The following is a 24,099-nucleotide window of genomic DNA, read 5'->3' on the forward strand; positions in this document are numbered from 1 at the left end:
CAACTGCTTTTAACAAGAAAGAAGTCGGTATGTTTTATTTTTATTTATTTTTATGGAAAAATACAAGTTCTGCCAAGAAGCATATGGAATGTCGACAAGGCCGGTACTTCCGCAGTACAAGACCCTGGTAAAATTGTATATTGCTTAAGAATTTTGCAGAAGCAACAATATTGTGATGTTATCATTACCACCACATGGCTCGTATAGAATACAGCCCTTAGATGTTTCCGTTTACGGTCCATTAAAAGCAGCCTATAAACAAGAGTGCAACCTATTTATAAAGAATCAATTGGGACAAAAGATAACACAAAATGATCTCACGTCACTGTTCAGGAAAGCTTTTCAAAAAAAAAGTAACTATTCCCAAAGCTGAAGCAGATTTCGCTGCTACAGGAATATGTCCTTTAAACCCGGATGTATTTACTGACGAAGATTTCGTGGCTGCCGACATTTTAAATAGCAACGAAGTGGTTGTTTCGGCAGAAGAAATACGAGACCGAGATAATTAGACCCCAGAGCAAACACAACAACCTAAACACGCAACAATCCTTACAGGATACTGGATTACTCCTCACAGGATTACTCCTCACAAACAAGTTTTAGTCGAGAAAGAAAACAGAAAAATTACGAAGGAGAAGAAAACACCGACTCTTAAAATAAAATCTGAAAAAAAAGACAATTAAAAGAAAAGGAAAATCGATCGAAGTGGAAAAGGCTATCAAGAGAGTATTTCAAGATAAAAACAGGCGTAATGAGAGTACGTCGGACTCGGAAGTGGAAATGACAGATTTGCGTGAAGATGAGGACACTGACGCTGATGGGGATTGTGAAAATAAATGCATCATTTGTGATGATTACGGGCAAAACAACGAGCTATGGTATAGATGTGTGCTGTGTGGTCTCTGGGCACATGCTGAGTGTTCCTGTTGCGACTTCCCTGTCAAGCAAAGTAGTTTTTTTTTCTTAAATACTGATTAGACCAAAATTGTTTTACTTATTGCGATATATATACATCTCAATTAATGCGATTTTGTAAGAAGAATACCAATGCTTTGACTATCGAAAAGATTAATAAAGAAATATTCATTATTATATAATTTGTAATTATTTCTACTTAAGTGACCGGTAATACCCATTCTTACTCTAATTGTATTTGATTTTATTATGGTATCACATTCATCTAATTACAAAATTTGATATCAAGGTCCTCATTCTTCGTATATATCGAAACGAATGATAAATGTGTGTAAATAGATTCACATTTTACCCAAAAATTGAGCTGAAAACGCCAAATCCATTTAGGTCAACCCTACAGAATTAAAATAAATAGGATTCTGACTCGCTGAATATTATCAAACGTACATACATAGTTATTTAGTCGTATGTTTCTAAGACCAATTACAATATTATAAAATAAAATACAAATTTCAAAAACAAATAAATTACATAAACAAAATTCAATGTTATTAAACTACCTTAATCTTTACCTTACTTATTTAGATTACTAAGTTTGTGATGTTTTTTTTTATGCTTGGAAGCTCGAAGATGTTTCAATGATCATATCATATGTAAATATAAAACATGCAGATCGTATATTTTACTAAATTGTATACTGCTGAACGTTGCCTTGAAAAAAGGCCTCTTTCTTTTTTTATTAAAATTTCCAGACGACCGTATTCTTTATCTTTGTCACTGTCACATGATATTGACATTGGCAGAATAAGCAGAAAATTAGTGTCCAAATATGAAAGAATTTAAAAATACTATAATAATTAAAATTAATAAATACTCACTTGCCCGTCTAATAAACTAAAAAACTTTTATAAAGACTCGATATCTATATATCGAAAAAATTGAAATTGAATTGTCATGTCAGATAGAGGTTGTAAACAATATTGCAAAATTAATATAACATATTACAAAGATAAAAAACTTTGAAGTATAAGTTATCCTAATGCCTGCTCATCGTGATGAAGAAGAAGACAAACCCTGCAGAGCTTGTTCAGACTTCAAGACTTGGACAAAACTGCAGAATAAGTCAAAAATTACTACGCCGAGTAAACCGGTAAGGTTATATTAAGTTTCATAACCATTACTTATAAGATTCGACTAGATAACTATTTCGTAAAGTGAAAAATTATGTCCCTTCGAGACAGTTAAGTACTTGTAAATTTATTTTTTTCATTTATAAATCTGTGGCATGGGTAAAAGTTTCATATCGCGAAATATAGGTCGATACATCGTAATCATCTTTGTAATATTTTTAGATATCATTCAATAAGAATGAACGTTATCAATCGTCCAAAATTATCATATATAATAAAAAAAATAATTTGTTACAATAACCGAGCCATGTAATTATTAATTGCAAACTCCATATACAAATTTCAACAGTATGATGATATGTATGACCATTAACTGTTAATTATTATGTATCAATATCATTATATAACAGTATATTTTTATTATTTTTAAGCCACCTAAACAAGCCAAGGAGTGTCCACTGGATAAAGATGAGCTGGGCAAGTCCACGTGGAGTTTTCTCCACTCAATGACTGCATACTATCCAGATAAGCCCACCAAAGCTGAATCTGATAACATGACTAAGTTTTTCAATATATTCGCTCAATTCTACCCATGTGAACCTTGCGCTCTGGACTTTCAAGAAGAGTAAGTAACTAGCAAATATATATAGAATTTGTATAGTTTTGCCTGACAACATTTATTAGCAGCATTAATTGATTATAAAAGACCATAAAAATATTCAAACCCGAACACAACACTACCAAGTACTGTAGTTTGGCGGTAGAATATCTGATAAGTGGGTGGCACCTAACCAGATGGGCTTGCACAAAGACATACAAGTTCACACCCTTGTTATTGAAAATAATGATAAGAATATTTCTGAGTTAGACGAAGAAAATCAATTAATGTCAGAAGTAAAGAACTGCACATCTTCTCATAACGATTGCTACTCTGTTGAATCACAGGTCTAATTAAAAAAAAAGTGATCACAGTTAAACAGTTTCTTTATTTATTTAAAAAAAAAACACATTAGACAATGAATATCAATTTATATATTTACCCTCCATAATGTTTCAATCTCCACAACTTCTATTACTACTATAAAATGATAATTGAAATATATTTTTTTTGTTAACAGCATTAAAAAGCATCCACCAAAAACAAAATCCAAAGATGAACTCGCACAGTGGTTGTGCGAGAGACATAACACAGTGAATGTTAAACTAGGCAAGCCAGTGTTTGACTGCAGCAAAGTTCACGAGAGGTGGCGAGACGGCTGGCTGGACGGCTCTTGTGATTAGCAATACAATATCACAGTGAAAATATTGCCAAATGAATTTGTATGATCACACTGTTCCATATTTTAAATATACTCAAATTGTACAACCAAGTTTTTTAAAATTATCCATATAATTAAAACATTTATATAACCCAATTTGCCTTTCTAATATTATACACATAGGTTGTATTTTCACTGTGACGCCTTACGTTTTTAATATTAAAGATTAAGCATTGTTTTAATATGAAGATATAACTATTTTGTCTGTTTTAATGCCATCTGTAGTTAAAATGTGATAATGACATTAGAATTATAAATATTTTACATGTTACAAGAACTATTTTGATTCTTTATTGATATTTTATTTATACATCCAAACTGAGTAATAATTGACATTTACTAAATTAAAAAAAATAAAAAACCAACTGCTTTATTAAATTTTATTAAAAAAAACTACATTACAAGTTATTTGATTATAAGACAAATGATAGTAATGATGACAAATTAATAAAAATCAGATTTAATATTTACATACAAAATTCTGAGATTTGAAAGGTTGATAAATCCGAATTATTTTTTAATTGCAAATAACAATCAGTATATACTTAACAATAAAACTTAATCTATATAATCCAATAAGTTACAATACAACATCAGTAAGAAATAATCCTTATAATGAAACATCCCAACTATACTCCCATTGCAGATTAACAAATAGTTAAGTCTACCTATAATCTTGAAAGTAACAGTCCATGAAAACAAATGCAAATCAACTGTGAAATTTTCACCACAACAGTTTAACCAGACGACATATCAGTCACTTTTAGACCAAGATTTAGGTCACTCTGGTCTTTGTTTGGTTTGTTCTCATAAAAATTCCATCTCTCTTTCGATACCAACGAATTTCAGTTGTTCTGTTGGTCCATATCTAAAACAATAATTTCAGGTTAGAAACTTGCCATAATTAAATCTTCTAAATCACACATTGAGACAATATGGTGCAAAGGTTAAGTGCAAACACAAGTTTACTTGTTATACCCATAGATTGACAATTAGCAATTGAGAGAAATTCAAACAACAAACCTGTAATCGAAGAACAACTCCTCTCCGGGCTGTATGGCGCGCTTGGCGAAGATGCCGATGCGATGGTCGCCGTTCACCATCATCACCTTGGCGTAACAGTTCGGGTTGATGGAGTGGTTGGCGAAGCGAATCTTGTTCCCCTTGCGGGTCGCGTCCACCACGAAATCTAATATTAACATGAAATGAAAGTTTTGATAAATTATACATTCTTTTGATTATTAGTCATAACATTTTTGACATCTTTTTTGTAAATTCTTATTACTTTGTCATACTGAAAAGTCTAAGGCTGTAACTAAAATACCTCCTGTATTACCGAGGATTACAAGTTGAAACTCAGTAAAGCTCACAAAATTTTTATAACTAAAATATAATTAATCTCGGTTTTCTGCTGTTAAAAAGATATTTGTAAGAAGACCTAAATGTGTGAGATGAAATTCCAAATAAGTATGCACCAACCTGCACTGCAGAATAAGTCTCCTTATTCCATTATTAGCCTTAAAACATCCTTAGAGGAGAGACAGTAGAGTTGACATACAAAATAATTTTATCAAAATAAATGAAGTGGTTATATTAATGAAAAAAAATGAAATATACAAGTTATCGAGAAGACCGATAATAGCTGCAACAGTGACTACAAATCCACTAATTAAATGACATTAGTATATAAGTGCTACATTACCATTATTAAGGTTGAACAGGAAGGAGCACATGTACTTGTCGTAGACCTTCCCGCGGCGGTCAGCCTCATCCTGCGAGATGATCTCGCCGCAGTACTCCGAGATGAACTCGTTCTTGTGGGCCGCCTCCTTGAGGAAGATGCCCCAGCCGGCCACGTCCGACGGCGCCAGCAGCAGGTGCTTGTGCAGGCCCCTGCGGCAGAGGGGGCGTTAGCTGGGGCCCCGATAGCGGGCGGGGCCTGGCGGGGGGCGGCGCACCTCTGCACGGACACGTTGCGGCAGTAGAGCGGCAGGCGCTGCGCTAGGGGGGGCGCGAGGGGGGGCGCGGGGGCGTCGGCGCCGCACGCCGTGCAGAGGTCGGGGTCGCACTCGCGCACGCCCAGGTAGCACGGGCACTGCTTCGTATTGCACTGCGCCTTGCAGCGGCAGCCGGGGAAGCGGTTCTGGCCTGCGGGCGGCGAGTCGAGTGCTCAATGTTATTTACTCAGTATAATATTGAATGATATGAGTGATATGATATTCAGTTAATGGAGATATGTATAGTACGACACAACTTAGATGTCGCATCGGCAAAATTCGTAAAACCGATCACATCCGAATTGAGTACGCTATACAAAATTATCAATATTTATTTTCTCATACGAATATGATCTTTGCACAAACGTAATAACTTGTAATATCATATGACCTAATTGACAAATATTCGCCAATTTGACGCATCGGTTTACATGCACTTGTTTTCTCTGACGCGTGAATCTATAGCGACGAATAGCGTCGAATGGCGCGATAGGGAGCTATTTCTATTGGTTGTGTAAATCGGCAGTAATCGGTTTTATTTTCATTCCATTGCATTTTCCGATGCTACATCTATTTTGTGTCATAATGTACATTATGTATTGTATTAGTATGTTATTTTTGCTACTTGTATAAAATAATGTAACAGAAACTTACAGTCGCTACTGCACTGACAGAACTTCTCGCAGAAGTTCTGTGACTGGAGACAGGGGCACATGTTGTCGCAGGGCTGGTTAGGGTGATCACAAGGTGTATAGTTGTATCTGCAGACATTTTAATAATAATTAATGTATGAATGTTATTTTGTACTTACCAACATTATATGAATATTGTCATTTGTTACCATTATATAACTGTTAGATAACTATTAAAACTAAATCCAGATGTCTATTAATAGAAAAAGGAATTATATCTTCTCTTTGACTTTATACAACCTTTCTATAGAGTACATATAATTCTAATCCGAACTTAATAAAAAAAATAAAAAAATAAGACAGCGCATCAAAACCTAACATTATTTAAATTTTACTCCTCCTGCCATTGGAATAGGCATTTCGTTCACAACCTACTTACCTTATCTTGCTGTCAATTCAGTCATTACTCTTGTACGTTTTGGGGGTCCGTATGTAGTGAGATACCGTCGATAAACGGTATAAAGTGCTTTGTAGTAGTAGAGTAGTGAATCATTATGAATGAAGTTAACCGAGGTCACAACCTGCTTACGTGTATCTTGCCGTCACTTCGGTCATCACTTGTATATTTTGGGGGTCCGTATGTAGTGAGATACCGTCGATAAACGGTATAAAGTCCTTTGTAAGTAAGTAGCAGTGAATCATATTGTATGAAGTTAGTCGAGGTCAGTAGTAGAGTAGTGAATCATAATGAATGGTCTCAAGGTCTCAAGGTCTGAAGTGACTCACACGTGGTGCGAGGCGGAATCCTTCTTCAGCTGTATCTTGCGGCAGTGCACGGACCAGAGGCGGTGCTTCTTCTTCTTCTTGCGCGGCGGCGTGCACTCGGCCAGCACGCCGCAGCTCTCGCGACCCGTCTCCGTCCAGTGGCGGTAGACCTGCTGGCAGGTCTTGGACAGCATCACCTGCGCGATGGCGCAGTAGTTTGCTGGGAACACCTTGTGCAACGATCGGAACAGCGACTGGTCAGAGCCAGTCCACTCGGACTCGTCGCCCACGGTCAGACCTGCAATTTATAAAAAAAATTGTTAGTACATATTTAAATTTACTTGGTGGTAGGGCTTTGTGCGAGCCCGTCTGGGTAGGTACCACCCACTCATCAGTTATTCTACCGCCAAATAACAGTAGTCAGTATTGTTGTGTTCCGGTTTGAAGGGTGAGTGAGCCAGTGTAACAGGCACAAGGGACATAACATCTTAGTTCCCAAGGTTAGTGGCGCAGTGACGATGTAAGGAACAGTTAATATTTCTCACAGCGTCATTGTCTATGGGTGATGGTGACCACTTACCATCAGGTGGCCCATATGCTAGTCCGCCAACCTATACCATAAAAAAAAAAGTATTATTGAAATTTTACTTTTTCTTATTCTCATTACAGGTATATTTTAGACGACCTCCATAGTCGAGTGGTGTGTACACCGGTTTTCATGGGTACGCTACTCTGAGGTCCCGGGTTCGATTCCCGGCCGAGTCAATGTAGATTACCATTAGTTTTCTATGTTGTCTTGGGTCTGGGTGTTTGTGGTACCGTCGTTACTTCTGATTTTCCATAACTCAAGTGCTTCAGCTACTTACATTGGTATCAGAGTAATGTATGTGATGTTGTCTCATATTTATTTATTTATTTATTTATTTATATTATAAACATGTGAGGTATATTATAAAAGTCGTTGAATAATTAATCGGGGCTTTTCGTTAATGATTTATTGAATATATTTTTTAAAAAGAACTTCTTGCAGAAAAGCTCTGCTGGACTTTCCTACTACTTAATTCCTATAAATAAATTGACAGTATAAATATATACCGAGGGCATTATAGGTGGCTTCCGCCGGAGAGTCAGCGGGCTTGTTGATTCCATTCGTGCTCCAATTGCTATTGCTGGAGTTACTGTTGCTACCTGAAAGCATTTTATCACCGTATCATCATCGCTATCTAGAAAGAAAATAAAAAATAATAATTAAAATAGGTCTTATAGTTTTAAATTAAATTGACAACTTATATATTATAGGTAAACAATCGAAAAAGTCAGGTCTCGATTATCACATGAAGGAGCGTTAGCAAAAAAATAATTAAACAGAAATTACCAACTAAAAAAACTCTCAACGAGTATAATATATAATATATCAGAGAGTTTGTTTTGAATATAGATATATAACTTCCAGGATCATGTATGCCATGTGATTGATTTTTCAGAATTTCTACCACTCCTATTATCTAGTATCAATCTAGATACTTCTTTAAATCAGATGACTCAGCCACATTGACACCAATCCTGGGAACTAAGATACTATGTCAATACTGTCTGTAGCTACACTGGGTTGCTAGCCTCTAAAATCGGAGAACGACAATACTTGCTAGTATTGCTGCTTCGTGATAGAATATATTATGGTGGGAATGGTGGTACCGAACAGACAGCTTTATTTATTTATTAAGGCAAACACAACAGGTTACAATCACATAGATAATTTTTCATAAACATTAATGGTATCGGACAGATTATAACCCTGAGGGTGCATGCACAACATGACGGGATTGCCAATTATTACAGTTAACAAATTCCAATACAGGGGATAACTATGTATTAGTATTAAACAATAACAACAGTAGGTATATCAAGAACATAATAAAATTTGATTACATGGACTAAAGAAAAAAATAAAAATAAAATATTAAAATTGATATTCAATGAAGTTACTTTAGTGAGTAAAGGTGTGGGGGGGGGGGGGGCGATAGTTACCCTTCTGGTAGCGGTTGCTGTCGTTGCTGTCCTCGGAGGAGGCGTCGTTCGGCGAGTCCAGCGCCAGCGGCTTGTCGTCCGCCGCCTCGCGCGCCAGCTGCTCGCGCACGCCCTCCTGCACACGACACACGTCACGTCACGTCACACACACACATACACACCCACACGCCACACGTCACGTCACGTCACGTCACACACACACATACCCACACGCCCCACGTGACGTCACGTCACGTCACATACACACATACACACCCACACACCCACACGCCACACGTCACGTCACGTCACACACACACATACACACCCACACGCCACACGTCACGTCACGTCACGTAACACACACACATACCCACACGCCCCACGTGACGTCACGTCACGTCACATACACACATACACACCCACACACCCACACGCCACACGTCACGTCACGTCACACACACACATACACACCCACACGCCACACGTCACGTCACGTCACGTCACACACACACATACACACCCACACGCTCACACGCCACACATCGGCGTGTGTGTGTGTCTCTCGCTCACCAGCAGCATGAAGCAGCTCGGGCTGCAGGGCTCGGAGAAGGGCTTCAGGTCGGGGCCCTTCCGCTTTGTCAGATTCGGTCGCGGGTGACACGCTTGGAGACCTGGATGGGTTGATTACAATTATAATTAGAACACATGCAATTAATATGTGCAAACGAGAGTGTCTTTAAGAAATTTTCACTTTATATAGTAGTTGTTTGATTTTACTGTAAGTAGGGTTGCCAGGCTTTTAAGTACAAATTCTAGAATTGATACTCAATTAGGTAATACATTTTTTTAACTGGAAATATAATTATGTAATTAAATTTAATGTTGCCTTATGAAAATGGATATAATACACATACTATAAAATACAATATTGACAGGAAGCCCAAACACGTCACAAATCAAAAAGTGTGGATAGGCAAACTTGACAACCCTAATCCCTTTCATAAATATATTTTAAATGATTCCCTTCCAATTACTAAAACATACAGCTGACCCAATTTTAAAATTAAAACATTAATTTATACATGAATTACAAGTAATATGAATAAAATAAACATATGAAATGAACAATTAAAATTATTTAATAAGAAACATAATTACACAATGATTAAAATAAAATGGCGTATAAATAAATATACCATAAATAAACTGCAAAATAGGTGTAATTGTTTAGGATTATATTTAAAACAAGTTAATTTGAACTATTTTTTTTTTTTCATCATATAATTATTTCTGCCAATTGTCTTATCATATAATATCATTCTTGGATGATATTTACTGATATTGGAATTGCGAAATAGCCAAAAATAATGGTAATAAAAGATGAAATTTTCATATATTTAACCTTACCTGTGGCCTGACTTCCTGTCAGCCAAACAGAATAACATAAACTGGTAAGGCGTATGATATACTCAAATCATCATTATAATACACATAATATTATGACTCAACTATTAAAAGGTAATACAAATATGTACATAATTATATAACCAAAATAAAAATATATCTCAATAATTAAGGCTCCTATTATCACCAAAAAAAATGTTACATAGAAGGTTTTGAATTTAATTGTAGCAAGAAAACCAAATGTTTATTCTTTATCAAATGTTAATTAAATTCAATGATTATGCTTGAAATTACAAATGTCTATTCCACAAGTTGAACTGCTATCGAACTAATTATTCACTGATTGGTGGAAAAGCGAGACAAATCCAGCATGTAAGACAATCCAAGGCAATTTTTAGTCATAATAATAATGGTCAATAACAAATGTGCTAATAAGGGAAAATTTCTGAGCTTATTTCTTGAAATGGACAATAACTAAACACTATTTTATCATCTATATAATCTTGTACTGAGTAAAATGCTTTATTTAACAATGATTCTATTAAGATGCATACATATATTTAGATATATATAATTTGGGCTAATGTTGCTTGCACTCGAATATTCACTACATGATATCCATAACAAAAATGATTTCTATGCTCCACGTTGTTCCTGCCAGATATAAAAATTTCCATTACAATTACAACTAAATATGGGAAGACATATTTATATCACTATAATATGGATATGAAATCATGTTAATACTTTGGTGCTACACTGTGATGCCAAGACTGATGTATCAATATATTTACTGTGATGATTCAAAATAGACTTATTTTGCCATATATATTTTAATCACTTTACTCCTAAAAATATTTCATGTAGAGAATGAGTCAATACAATTACCACAAGGGAAATAATCAAATTAGTTCTGACAATAAGTAGCACATAGTCGATGTAACATTAATTGAAATAATTGTATTTAATTAACATGACGTTGTATTTTTTAAATGTTAAAAAAGAGTAACTACTGAGTTTCTTGCCGGTTCTTCTCGGTAGAATCTACTTTCCGAACCGGTGGTAGCTTCACTTAATTGTAAAATGACGATTCAAAAGTGCTTATAAAAGCCTACTTGAATAAAGTTTATTTTGATTTTGATTTTGTGTATGCAGTGTAAACGTGAAGCGGATGCAGGGCAGTACTCACGGTGCAAGAAGCAGTCGTACTTGAAGCAGCGGCGGCAGAAGAGCGTGTGGAACGAGTGCATGGTCTGGTCGCGCGACACGGACTCGGCCAGCGGCCCGTCGATGTTGGGCGTGCACTCGGGCGGCAGCGCGTTGGGGTCGCTGCGTGACGTCAGCTCGATGTACCTGGGACACCACACCCATCAGCGCGGCCCACCCACACTCACACTCACTCTCACTCCACGTACTTCTCGCGGAGCTCCTGGGCGGTCCCCTTGTCCGGGAACTGGGAGCCGATGGCCTGGAAGATGATGAATATCGGGAACTGCTTTTCGTGTATAATCTTCTTTTCGCCGTCCTTGACTTCCTCCTTGTCCTTGTCCTTTTCCTTTTGGTCCTTAGGGGCTTCCTTCTGGAAACATAGTAATCAAATTTTCAGTTTAGGAAGTAATGCTGGTATTATATGAAAGTCTTAGAAAAGACATATTGAGATTTTCTTAATGTATAATTCTAGTTTTCATCACACATTATATTTATTTTTTTGATTCTCATTTATAATTTAATAAAATATTCTTTTGAAATCCTTTAATTGACGCTGTATTTTATTATAAATTGTTAAGTATACTATAATACAAGTTCTCTGTTACAGATATCATTATAACTTTTTTCATATTTCGAACCATTTAACACATGCATTGTGAACAAAATGGAAGAAAATGAAGAAAAAAATCAGATATGCAACCCGATTTTTATAGTTCAGACCTAGTAAAGCTCCATATATTAACAAAACATCTCATTGAATATTATTAAGCCAACTATTTACCTCTTTCTCCTCTTTTGAATTACGCAATTCCCTCTCCTTTCTTTCCTCGTCGACTTCATCCTTCGTCTGATAAGCTACAAGTGCATGAACCAAATCTACAAACAGCTGATCATCGATGAAACCACCTTCTTTGTCACCTGAAATATATTGAAATTTTAACAATAATTTTCTTCAGAAGTAATATTACTGGCGTAATTTATTTCATTTACTAAATATCTTGTACAACTTCATTTATTGAAAACGATGTGTTGATCATTATTTGGGCCAATAACATTTTTTATATATTAAATTATTCCATACAATTGTGATGAATGTGTTTATTAATCAAATGGCTTATGCATAAATTATTGTTATTAGTTTAAATTAAATAATCTTAATAAATTTCATATTTACATCACTTTGCGAAGGGTTTATAAGAAGCACGGTAAGCGTGATCTTGAAGTGTTTTTCACTAAATGCAATTATTTGACTTGTTGATATCCACCGAAGCATTTATGAGAGCCACACACCAATGTGATTATTTCAGTAAAGTTTGTGGACGGGACCAATTTAATGCTATAACTAATTCACCACTATATAACTAACTGACAACTATACCAAAACATAATTTAGGTTTTTTAAGATATTATAGCATTACTCAATAACTTAATTAGTAATCAAAGTAACTAAAATATGAATGTTTTATTAAGTACCTAGTTAGAATTTTGAATGTATTACCAGTTAATATTACATTCATTAGTTCAATTACTATAAATATTAGTAGTATATATGTAAAAATAACTGTATATAATCTACTAAGCTATATATTATAACTTCAAAATAATTTCAATATATTTTTATTGATTTAACTCCTTTTTATTAACAAAATTATGACTTGTTTTCAAAATAGACTAATTATATTTTAAGGTATTGTTATATGATGTTAACTAGGGTAACTACTGAGTTTTTTGCCAGTTTTTTTAGGTAGAATCTAAATTCCAAACTGGTGGTCACTTCACCTAATATAATTTGTTAAATGACAATTCAGAAGTGCCTGTAAAAGACTACTTGAATATAATATATTTTGATTTGATTTTTTTTAAGTGTTCCCATATGTATGGAAATAAACAAATGAGACAAAACACACCAACATAATTATTTCTGATGGCAAACAGACTGTTTCTCATGAGTTATCTGAAAATGATGGCTTTGGTTCAATCCACAAACAAATAGTAAAATGATGCAAAGCCGATGTACCATGCACTTTCCCATCGTAGTTCTTTATGAGCTCCTCGATGAATGTACCATCCTGGTCCAGCACCTCATCTCCCATGTATGGGATGTTGTGGAGTACAGTCTCATCTTCGACCATAAAGTTCTTTTGTGTTGGAGCCCAGGTATACATAGTTGGTATTGGATTAACAGAATTAATGATTCTGATTGGCACTTGCTGTGTTGTTACCACTCCTGTACCTGTGAAAATGTGACTTAGTTTTAATTTTTCTCCTGATATATATTTTTCCAATTAAAATAGCTAGTTTTCAGACTGACTGGAAAAGTTTTTGAGTTCTGACAGCAAATTTTAAAAGACAATAGTTCAATTTATGTAAAATAAGTAATGTTACCATCAGTATGTGTAATTTCAGCTCGCTTCATAAGAGTTTCATGGCTTGAGCTTGGTGCAGGAGGAGGCCAGAATGGTCTTCGTCCACGCTCTGAAAACTCATTTTCGCGAGATTCTATTGCCTCGGACATTAAACGCAAATTCCGAGCCCATGCCACCTTCACTTCATCAGCCCGCTTGAATCTCTAAAATAATTATCATTTATCAGTAAAAACAAAAACACGAGTGGCTAATAACAATAAAAAAAGCGATTTATACCTTTACTTGTCGAAGGCGCATGTATTCCGTCTTCACTCGTTTCTTCCATTCTGCTGATACTTTAGATTTGCTCATATGGTAAATTTATTCTTATCAATTGGCAATTATAATAAACTTTTGCTTTACCCAACTATACATAAAAACGCTTATTTAAAAATATTATTTTAATGATTTATTGATTAAACAATAACTTGCGCGCCCCGGTGTTACAGAGTAAGAATAATAGTTTATAAAATACAGATAACTTAAAAAAATATTTTGATTTCTAACTTCTGTTTGAAATTTAACAAGCTTTACACACACAGACTATTATTTATTTAAATAATGACACTTATTATTGAGTTATACTATGACATTATCAAAGATGATATTATTATTATTATTAAAAAAATATTGAATTCTATACATTCAAAGCAACTCCTTATGGAAAAAAAGATATGATTTTCTATAACGGGTCCCAATTACCATACATTATTTTTTCCATAGGGTATAGATTTTTTTTCTATTTATCACCATGGTTCAGTATTTTAAAGACACAAATATAGGTAATGCTGACCAAAAAGAGAAAACTTTATCCGCATAGCTTTCATAGTGTTCCAATTTTAAGCAATAAGTAAGCTAAAATGTAATTTCTTTATTTTTATTCAATTCTTTTAACAACGTGCCGCTTACTGTAATTGACAAAACAAATCGTTTATTTGTGTTTAGTTTTCATAGCATATTCAATGATCTTAAGTTATCTTCAAGCATCAAAACATGATTATAAAGAAGAAGAAAGACCATAGCAAATGGTGCTTATAACTTTTAACTTTCATATTGTTTAACTTAAAGCCAATCTTACTCATCTAATTAAATTATTAGTTTAATTTGTAATATAAAATATTGTTTCCAACTTTATTAAAAAAACGACCCAATTTTTTATAGTAAGTGGTCATTCTTACTTATCCGCATTATAGGGGTAAATTATCTTTGAATACATTCTACATTGTCAATGACATTTGGGAAGCGAATGTGTTCGCTGCCATTTTCTATTGAGTAATTTTGAAGAAAATATAAATTGAAATAAGCCAAAAGGTGAGCATAAAAAGTCAGGTATTTCTTATTTCTATTATTTATTACGCTTTTTTTGTTACGCATGCCTTATCAAATCACAATCTGCAAATACGGACGCGTATTACGTAATTATTGTTTCTCGTCACAAATTATTTACAACGAAACATGACTAACGTTGTACGAGCGATATCACGAACGGGGATCGTAGAGTTGTTGTCTACACCAAAAAGTTGTTCTGTTTGTAGGTGTGTGCATACCTACAAACTGCCGCAGGTTATGCGAAGAGGCTCGTATAAGTATGTCCTCGTATCGTGGCGAGGTGGGCGCGTGGGACGGCGGTCCTCCGGGCGCTGAGGCGGACTACGCGCCGCAGCGCGCGCCTCCACACGCCGCGCCCTTGCCCACCACCGATCCCTGGACGGGGGTCAGCTACAGTCAGTACGGGCCGCCTCAGTACGACTACCAAGGCTACAGTGCCCCCGGTTACGGTTATAATTACGATTCCACGTATTATCAGAGACCTGACGGTGGCTACTATGATAGTTCTAGGAATGCGTATCCCCCACAGCAGCTCGGCACTTACGATGCCACTCGTGAACGTTCGCGATCTACTCACGGATCTCGCGATTACGAACGTCCTCGTACTTTGTATAGATCCAAATCAAGGAGCGTGTCACCATATGATAGAGAAGAACGAGAATATTCTAAGAAAAGAGAAAGCAGTTACGAAGGTAGCAGACGGCGTAAGTCAAGAAGTGCCTCAAATCAAAAACACTCTAAGTATTCATCCAGTGACCGGTCGAGTTACAGATCTAGATCATACTCGAGATCACCCTCTAAGAAAACGAAAAATCGCAGGCAATCAGAATCATCACAGTCATCAGGGTCCGGCAGATCTTATAAGAAGTCTACTAATGCAAGAGTCGATCGATCTCATACACCACCATTAAAAGGTCGAACATCACATTCTCGCAATAGATCTTATGATAATGAAGAAAGGTTGAAAAGTAGGTCTTCTAGTCTCGAAAAAGAATCAAAAAGCAACAGAAGATCTCACCAGAAACGGTCAAAATCAAAAGAACGACGACCAAGAGATATTTATACTCCACCGAGAAAGAATTCCGATTCTCCGAAACCGCATAAAAAGTCTTCAAAATCTTCGCCTAAAACCAATAAGAAATCAGAACGTTCTCCACATAGAAAAAATAAATATCGTGATCGTCAATCTTTAACACCACCTAGAAAAACAAAAGACAGTTCTGTTACCCCACCTCGTTGTTATGCCAGGAAGCATTCCTCATCGAGTTCTAGTTCTCGTTCCCGTTCTCGATCAGTTACTCCAAAGGCTAAGCATAAAAGGTCTTGCACTCCGAAATTACGGCGAAGTAGATCATCGTCTTCTAGTCGATCATCATCTTCTAGGTCTGGTGCCAAAAGACGCTTAAAACGTAAATCAATAACTAAACACGGATCTCGTAATAACAGTCGGTCAAGAGACAGATCAATGAGTAAGGGAAGATCGCCTTTACGCCATCATTCCAGTTCACGATTTAGAAGCAGAAGGTCAAGAAGCGCAAAGGGATCGAAATCTCGTAGTTCTAGATCACATAGCCGTAGTCGCAGTGCGTCTCCGAGCGAAGATGAATGTCGAGGGCAATTTACGGTAGCAGACAGAAAGAGATTTTGGAAGATGCATAGGAGTAGACAAGAAAAGGCAGAAAGATGTAGAAGTCCGCCAAAAGAAGTAAGGCCTCCACCTGGGGCTGTGGAATCTACTACTGTCGATGATGTTCAATATGGTGATCCACCTGATTTGGAAGGCCCCAATTTTGCAGAGCTTTTGCCAACACCTGAACAAATTTTACATGCACCCTCAAGTTCAAAGTCCAAACCAATACCAATACCTATAAAAAATGATGGGAGTTTTCTAGAAATGTTTAAAAAGATGCAGGAAGAGACTAAAAAAGCCGAAGTTGTAGAAGACAAACCAGTAATTAAAAAACCCATTCTGCCTTTCATTGGCAAACGACGTGGTGGGAGAGTACTGAAAACTGGTCTAGTTAAGAAAGCTAAGGCAATTGATGAACAAACTGTAGATAATACGCCAAAGGATGCATGGTCCCTCTATATGCAGGAAGTGAAAAAATACAGAGAAACATCATGCGAGGAAGAGAGAAAGACGAGGCCACTGGTCAAATAAATAGCTTATCGCCAACACTGCATTCGTACAGTTTATAAATGTTATTATTATTATTTTTTATTTTATCACGAATAATGTAATCATATGTTTGTCTAATCCCTTAGTATATTTTAATATGAAGAAATGTTTCCAATAAAGGATTATGAGAATGATTTGTTTGTTCTTTCGTTGCAGTAAAATGCCCGAAATGATCAAATCACCAGCCGACATCAAAACCGCTCCATTCGATCCGCGGTTCCCTAACCAGAACCAGACAAGGTAAAAATTTTATTATTATTTATAAGGAAAGAAGAAATCATACAGACTTCGATACATATGACAGTAAGTCTATAGCGGAATAAAATGTATATATATATACATATTATATCCAATTAATTAATTGCAAATGACAATACAATAACATAAATATACACTAACTTAACTTATATACTTAATTTAACATGGCATTGACGTAAAAATATTTATCAAATTTTACAAAATCTGATAAGAATGAACATTTATTTATACACTATACCTAATTTTATAATATATAATAAGTATTATACATTAGGGATTATAAACTAATATAATCTTAGGAATGTTTAAATGTACTTGAGTTTTTATTAAAGGCTTTATGTTTTAAATTTTCATTCGTGTTATTCCAGGCACTGCTATCAAAGCTACCTAGACTTCCACCGATGCCAGAAGGTCCGCGGCGAGAAGTACGAGCCCTGCAACTACTTCAAGCGCGTGTACCGGTCCCTCTGCCCCAATGAGTGGGTTGAGAAGTGGGACGGACAACGCGCCGAAGGCACTTTCCCCGGCAGAATATAATTCTAGACCGTACTAGCGGTTCAGTCAAATTAATTTATATTTTTAATTTCTTTAGGCTGCGTGATATAGATTAAATGAGTTACAGTTAAAATTTCTGATGTTTCATTAAAAAAAAAGTCTTTCAGGATATTTATTTGACTTTGACAATATAAAAAAATATATATAAATAATAATAAAAAATATTACCCCTAAAACTTACTATTATAATCCTTACTATACACTATACTACTACATATATAATTTTTGATATAATTTTATGTATATTTATGATTACTTTAGATCTCGTAATAAAGGATTTGGATTTTTGATGACATCTAAATAAAACAAGTTGATAAATGCAAACTTTAAAATTTTTAATCAGTAATTCTAGAACTTAAATTGGTCCAGGAAATGCTCCCTTTTTCCGCAATTCGTCCCAATGCTCGATCCAGAAGTTGGGGCAAATGGTTTGAAAATATCTCTTGAATATTTGACAGTCATCAACTTCGCCCAATAAACGAGTGCACTTATAGAAATCGCAGTAGTTGTCGTAACACGCCCTAAAATGTTCCCCGTGAAGTTAAGACATAAGCTTTTGTGTCAATATTTCACAACTAATTTGGGTTTTACTTAATGGGTGAAAAAATAATCAGCCGATATAGACTACAGTTTTAAAAATAGTTTAATGTAGGGCAAATCCAAATATACAATAAAGGTTAACAAAAATAAAGTCCTATGCTGTACAGAATAGATTTCACCCATTCCAATACACGGTAGTTTTTGTAAAGGTTTCTCGGGAAGTAGTGTTAAGTACTCTTAATAAGAGCAAACGGATGATTAACACGATATGAATAGAATTTAAGTTAAGTAGGTACTAACTTAGTTTGATTTTGAAACGGGTATCGTGGATCCATGCGTAATGTTCTAAACTCTTCGTCACACATTTTGCAAGAACTTTATGTAGAAATAAATAAAATAAAAAAAATTATGCCGCCGGCAATACATAAAAGGAAATAATAAATATAAAATGACAGTCTATAAAATTATCTATATGGCCGATATGACGACACTACTGAAAATAAAACCTTTTTTTAATATTTTTTTTATTATTTTATCACCATTATATAAACCTCTACACTGTTTTCTTTCATTGATTTTAAAAATAGTAATAATTTTTTTTTATGAAGAATCTTGAACATCCAACAAAATGAATTTAAATAAAACATTTGGTTTGATAAGACCTACTTCGACAGAATAAACTGTATATTTCTTGCATATACGTAAATGATTATCAAGGCAAGGATTATATATAGCCTTTCTTTTGTTGAAGTAAACTTAAACAAATGCTGTCATAATGCAGATGTTTTGGCTCGGTTCCAAGTAAATATTGATTTCTGTGTCGGAGCTTAGCTCTGCAGCTAAAGATCTTAATTGTTTCATTGTCATTTCTAAGGCTTCTAATTCGTCTTTTTAACCTATTATAATAAAGAAACAAATAAAATACATTAAAATTTTTCAAATTACATAGTAGGCACTAATTGTAAAAATGTTTTCTTGATCGTGTACATCTACACTCGACATATCCCGTAGTAACAGGTTTAATTAATTATTACTACTAAATGAAATATTTTTTGTGAAAATAAATATTACAATATTTTCATAACAATAATGTTATATGTATAGTTAATGTCGGTGTCGCTATATTTGTTTGAGATAAAGTTGTAAACTTCGACACTACTTAAGTGAATTACCTTGTAAATAGAATTTTTTTAATGGTTAAGATTTTGTATACGTTAAATTTCTCACGGTGGGTGACGAACTGACGATTTGCGCAAGATGGCTGGCTGGATGCTAATAGCCGAAGAAAGATCACTCCATTTGGAGAGACCTATGTCCAGCAGTGGATGGTGCCGTTAGATGGCGCTACAGTACAAATACTTCTCTACTTCCATGAATATTAGTATAATATCGACACAATTGCCGAGTTTTGCTAATCATATATATTTTCCAATTAATAAATAAGTTATAAGATGCCGATATTTCAATCACCAGAGAATATTTGAAGAACATATTTTTTTCTGATATTAGTACCTACTAATTGAAAAATACAGACGAATTGATAACCTCCTCTTTTTTGAAGTCGGTTAAAAATGAACCTAAGTTCAGTACGAGTTCAGTAGTAATAACTATTTAACATTTAGGTTAATTAAAATAAAATAATTAAAACAATAACAAATACTGTTGAATGATATTTATTTTTACTTACAAGCATGACCTTGAATAGGAAATGGAATATATATTTATATTTATACATTTTAAAATTAATAATAAATTGTCCTGACCGATTTTAGTCACGGCGGTCGTTTTCAAGACTAGCCAACAATATATAGTAGTGCACAAGTACAAACATGGATGCACATATTTTATAACTAATCGTATTTTAATAAAACCGTTTAGAATTTCGTTTTTTTTTCATTTTACTAAAATTAACAAGCAAATACAGATACAAAAATATGAAATTAATTTCAACCTAGCTAATATAAAAAAATATAGATTTTTCGAGCACAAATCCGATATACGTAATTGTTATATAAATTCTGATGTCTTAAACAATAAAATTTACAAAATGAAATCAGATGATTACACTACCTAATGACAATTAAATAACCTTTATTTACAAATTAATAAAAATATTAAGCTGTCATTAATAATGACAGTATTTATTTAGAATCATTTAAGATTATTTTAGGGTTGCTATTTTTTTAGACATTATATATTCGGTTAGCAATTACATATTGAATTATAAATGAATTTCAATTAAAATAATGTTTTATCATTACTTACAATTGAAAGAGGAAAAAAGGCGCAAATAACGACTTGAATTTTTCTTAGATTACAATGTTTTAGTCTTGGGAATGAGTTGTTTGATTTAGTATGGAATAAAAGTTTTTATTCTATACGAAAATTTTGATGACACTGATTACCATTAATAAACATTATCATTTATTTTACAGAAATGTTTAATACAAAATATAAATTTGAGTTCGCGCAAAAAGGTGCCTAATTTTAATCGGAACTTTAAAAGTGAAATTGTACTAAAATTGTGTGCTATTGTAAAAATGTTATTGTTAAAATGTTGGTTTTACAAAATATATCAGATCTATTGGAAAATTGATTTACCATGTATATATAGGTTTGTTTCCTTTTTTCATCTTTCATTGTGATAAAATTACATAAAATTGGACTAATGGTCACTGTTAGAGTTTTTAGAAATGCTTAGAGTCGCGTACTGTTGTTGTCGGAGTAATATGCCCAGGCACTGCAGTAGGCACTGCATGCTGGCTGCTGACGTCGCCTTTAAAGATATGCTTTTATTATTAAGTTTCAGTCACACTGTTTCCAACAAATAATGGATGTCTAAATAATTAACTATACTATAACCAATATTTCATTCGAAGAAAATACTGCCTCAAAGTGGGCACTATTAATGGCATTATACTAATTTAAAGTTCGATACATTTAACATGTGAAACATTTTTAGTTTTATTATTAATATCGAAATATCAGATATGTGACCTAAGATATCAACATATTTTTTAATTGATTTTGGAAGTGGTTCTAAAATCACAAAGATTATGTCTGTGTAGTCATATCAAAATGCATACCTTTAGAAGCAGTAAATCTGGATCTGTATGAGGAAAGGGAGAATCCGCTGACTCGATGCATCTTGCTAATGCTGCATCACTATAAGCATAATATAAAGAATAAAGTAAAGTGTAGTGAGGTGAGGAAGAGCTAGCGAGAGTTGATGGGCATTGATTGGTTATTTAAAACTACACTGAAGTATTAAATACACAGATTAAACATTATAAGTTACAATTATTATATTTAATCTGTGATAATGTGAAAAAAAAAATTCTAATAACTACAGAAACAGATATTTTCAATTCACCTCAAAATCATACAACATTATAATCATTTTATATTTACAATATTACTGACAATATACTGTACAATTTATGTACTGTAATATATCCTGCATGGTTGGTCTCTCAAGAGGTGTGTCGATTAAAATACCTAAAGTTCCATATTACCTTAGTTCAGTAGCTTGCAATTGTTGTCGAGCTGACGCCATGGCATCGTGGACAGCGAGCTGCTCACGAGGTTGCAAGGGTGGATTTGCTCCCATAGCCTGAAAAATTATGAATACATCTGCTTAAATTTTTCGTAACGTCAAATGCTCTATTTTATGTTAAAAATTTTAGATTTTAGATTGCATGATTAATAAAATATTTGATTGTTTCTTTCATCCAGTGGCCAGATAAAAGAGTCCTATATTGCCAGGCAGATATCATCATCAACATATTTTCTGTGTAAGACGTTCATAAGGGCCAAGCTACTACGACCTCTTGCCATCCTGTGAAAATAAATAAATTGACAAATATACAAATTAAACTAGCTGTGCCTGACTATGTGCACAATTGAATTTAAGAACTAAGTTATTTCTGAAGCCTAAGTTACTCTTTATTACATCAGCTGTCAGTAAAAGTCCCATCAAAACCTGTCCAGCCATCCAGAAATTATCCAGATTAATTTGATAGACAAACAGAAAAAATTACAAAAAAAAGTTATTTTGGTGGTATTATGTTAGTGAAAAGCTGTTTTTTTTAATTACAAACAGACACTCCAATTTTATTCTATGTAGAAATAACATATAATTAATACAATACCTTAGTATGTATCTCTGCTATAGCCCTTAGTCCATTGACCCATTCTTGCCTGGCCCTGGCATCTGTAGCTCTCAGTTTTAACATGTCTCCAGATGCACAGTTAATAGTGAATGTTTTGGAGTCTTCATCACTTGGACATATCACAGCAGCGGCTAGGTGTGCCTGGAAGTTATGAACTTGTATTTTATATTAAATAAATGCCTTTTTAATGTAAAACAATATTCTAATCACTCTGCCAACAGTGACGTCATATTTATGTACTCTTCAAAAACCATAGCAAACATGTTCCTATAATTTTGATTTTTCTTTTATTATATATATTAAAATTCTTGTCAATTGCATAAGTTACTTGTATGTACACTTAACTAAAATCATAGAAATTATCATTTAAATAAAGGTTATAAAAGTCAACAAATACTATTACAAATAGGTGCATATAAAATTAGTTGAAATGGGGTAAATAGTTTAATTTGTAATTAGGTAAGATAATTATTTACATGTAATTGATAATGATATCTCCTTTCATTCTATTAGTTCAATGTATACTACAAATATATTCTGCATGTTTCAAAGGTTTTAGGCTGTACAATATTATTCAAAATATTAGATAGCCACAGCATATGACCAGGTTTACTAGTAATATAAGTATATGGTAATGAGAAAAAACCATTAATTGACCACATCTATAGCAATTGAATTTAAAGTAAATAATTGATTATTGACTCGATATATTGACACATCAACAATGAATTGATATTTCATTGTTGTTGTATTATAATTCTCTGAACTAATCACTATACCAATATGTCGTAACTGTATCACCTCTCCTCTTGCCGGCTGGCCCGGTTGAACAGTGTCTCCGGGGCCATCAAACAAATAGTAGGACAACACCCCAGTTTCTGGATCTACTGCAAACCACCTCTGCTGCCATCCTTTTACAACATTTGTGTATTTGTATAGTTGACCCGACAGCGGACGATTTGATCCTAAGCTTGTTGTTTTAATCATGATTTGTGTAATAAATTTTATTTTGATTTTATTTTTCTAAGTAGTGTCATTATTTAATATTTACATAAAATACATTAATTGCTGAGTATTGAATTATTGACAAAATGACAAATCGACAGTCTGGACAACATAATAGTTTTATAATCCTGAAAAAAAAAACCCAGAAATATTTTAATATACAATGACAGTTGAAAAAATACACGATGTTAGAAATAAATTGATATTTTTTGTAAAAATATATATAATATATACAATTTTAGATTTAATTATATGGTTAATAATTAATTATGGTT

The 24,099-nt window shown here is 34.0% G+C and overlaps 4 protein-coding genes across 6 annotated transcripts; 2 read left to right on the plus strand and 2 right to left on the minus strand.

Annotated features, from left to right (window-relative positions):
* Nucleotides 1–1,706: 1,706 nt before the first annotated feature.
* LOC124536145 (FAD-linked sulfhydryl oxidase ALR) lies at nucleotides 1,707–3,657 on the plus strand. The gene is made up of 3 exons (XM_047112606.1): nucleotides 1,707–2,065; nucleotides 2,477–2,670; nucleotides 3,164–3,657. The coding sequence occupies exons 1-3, from the start codon at nucleotides 1,955–1,957 to the stop codon at nucleotides 3,324–3,326; spliced, it is 468 nt and encodes a 155-aa protein (XP_046968562.1). The 5' UTR covers nucleotides 1,707–1,954; the 3' UTR covers nucleotides 3,327–3,657.
* Nucleotides 3,658–3,730: 73 nt separating this feature from the next.
* LOC124536144 (histone-lysine N-methyltransferase E(z)) lies at nucleotides 3,731–14,236 on the minus strand. 2 transcript variants are annotated; one of them, XM_047112605.1, is made up of 15 exons: nucleotides 14,024–14,236; nucleotides 13,767–13,950; nucleotides 13,399–13,614; nucleotides 12,163–12,299; nucleotides 11,588–11,748; nucleotides 11,362–11,525; nucleotides 9,339–9,439; nucleotides 8,787–8,901; nucleotides 7,854–7,946; nucleotides 6,780–7,056; nucleotides 6,016–6,122; nucleotides 5,323–5,512; nucleotides 5,067–5,257; nucleotides 4,388–4,553; nucleotides 3,731–4,232 (listed from the first exon to the last, which is right to left on the minus strand). In XM_047112605.1, the coding sequence occupies exons 1-15, from the start codon at nucleotides 14,096–14,098 to the stop codon at nucleotides 4,172–4,174; spliced, it is 2,238 nt and encodes a 745-aa protein (XP_046968561.1). In that variant the 5' UTR covers nucleotides 14,099–14,236; the 3' UTR covers nucleotides 3,731–4,171. The 2 variants fall into 2 exon arrangements, with proteins under 2 accessions (XP_046968561.1, XP_046968559.1); XM_047112603.1 differs by having other exon boundaries at nucleotides 11,588–11,751.
* Nucleotides 14,237–14,974: 738 nt separating this feature from the next.
* On the plus strand, nucleotides 14,975–18,180 carry LOC124536180 (cytochrome c oxidase subunit 6B1-like). 2 transcript variants are annotated; one of them, XM_047112659.1, is made up of 4 exons: nucleotides 14,975–15,097; nucleotides 15,322–17,316; nucleotides 17,451–17,534; nucleotides 17,921–18,180. In XM_047112659.1, exon 2 carries the CDS (start codon nucleotides 15,375–15,377, stop codon nucleotides 17,274–17,276), a length of 1,902 nt encoding a protein of 633 aa, XP_046968615.1. In that variant the 5' UTR covers nucleotides 14,975–15,097; nucleotides 15,322–15,374; the 3' UTR covers nucleotides 17,277–17,316; nucleotides 17,451–17,534; nucleotides 17,921–18,180. The 2 variants fall into 2 exon arrangements, with proteins under 2 accessions (XP_046968615.1, XP_046968616.1); XM_047112660.1 differs by lacking the exon at nucleotides 15,322–17,316.
* Nucleotides 18,181–20,304: 2,124 nt separating this feature from the next.
* LOC124536409 (oxysterol-binding protein-related protein 11) lies at nucleotides 20,305–23,929 on the minus strand. The gene is made up of 5 exons (XM_047112945.1): nucleotides 23,621–23,929; nucleotides 22,799–22,960; nucleotides 22,163–22,260; nucleotides 21,734–21,812; nucleotides 20,305–21,423 (listed from the first exon to the last, which is right to left on the minus strand). The coding sequence occupies exons 1-5, from the start codon at nucleotides 23,804–23,806 to the stop codon at nucleotides 21,313–21,315; spliced, it is 636 nt and encodes a 211-aa protein (XP_046968901.1). The 5' UTR covers nucleotides 23,807–23,929; the 3' UTR covers nucleotides 20,305–21,312.
* Nucleotides 23,930–24,099: the final 170 nt, after the last annotated feature.

This window comes from Vanessa cardui, chromosome 16, assembly GCF_905220365.1.
Source record: "Vanessa cardui chromosome 16, ilVanCard2.1, whole genome shotgun sequence".
Classification (NCBI taxonomy): Eukaryota; Metazoa; Arthropoda; class Insecta; order Lepidoptera; family Nymphalidae; genus Vanessa; species Vanessa cardui.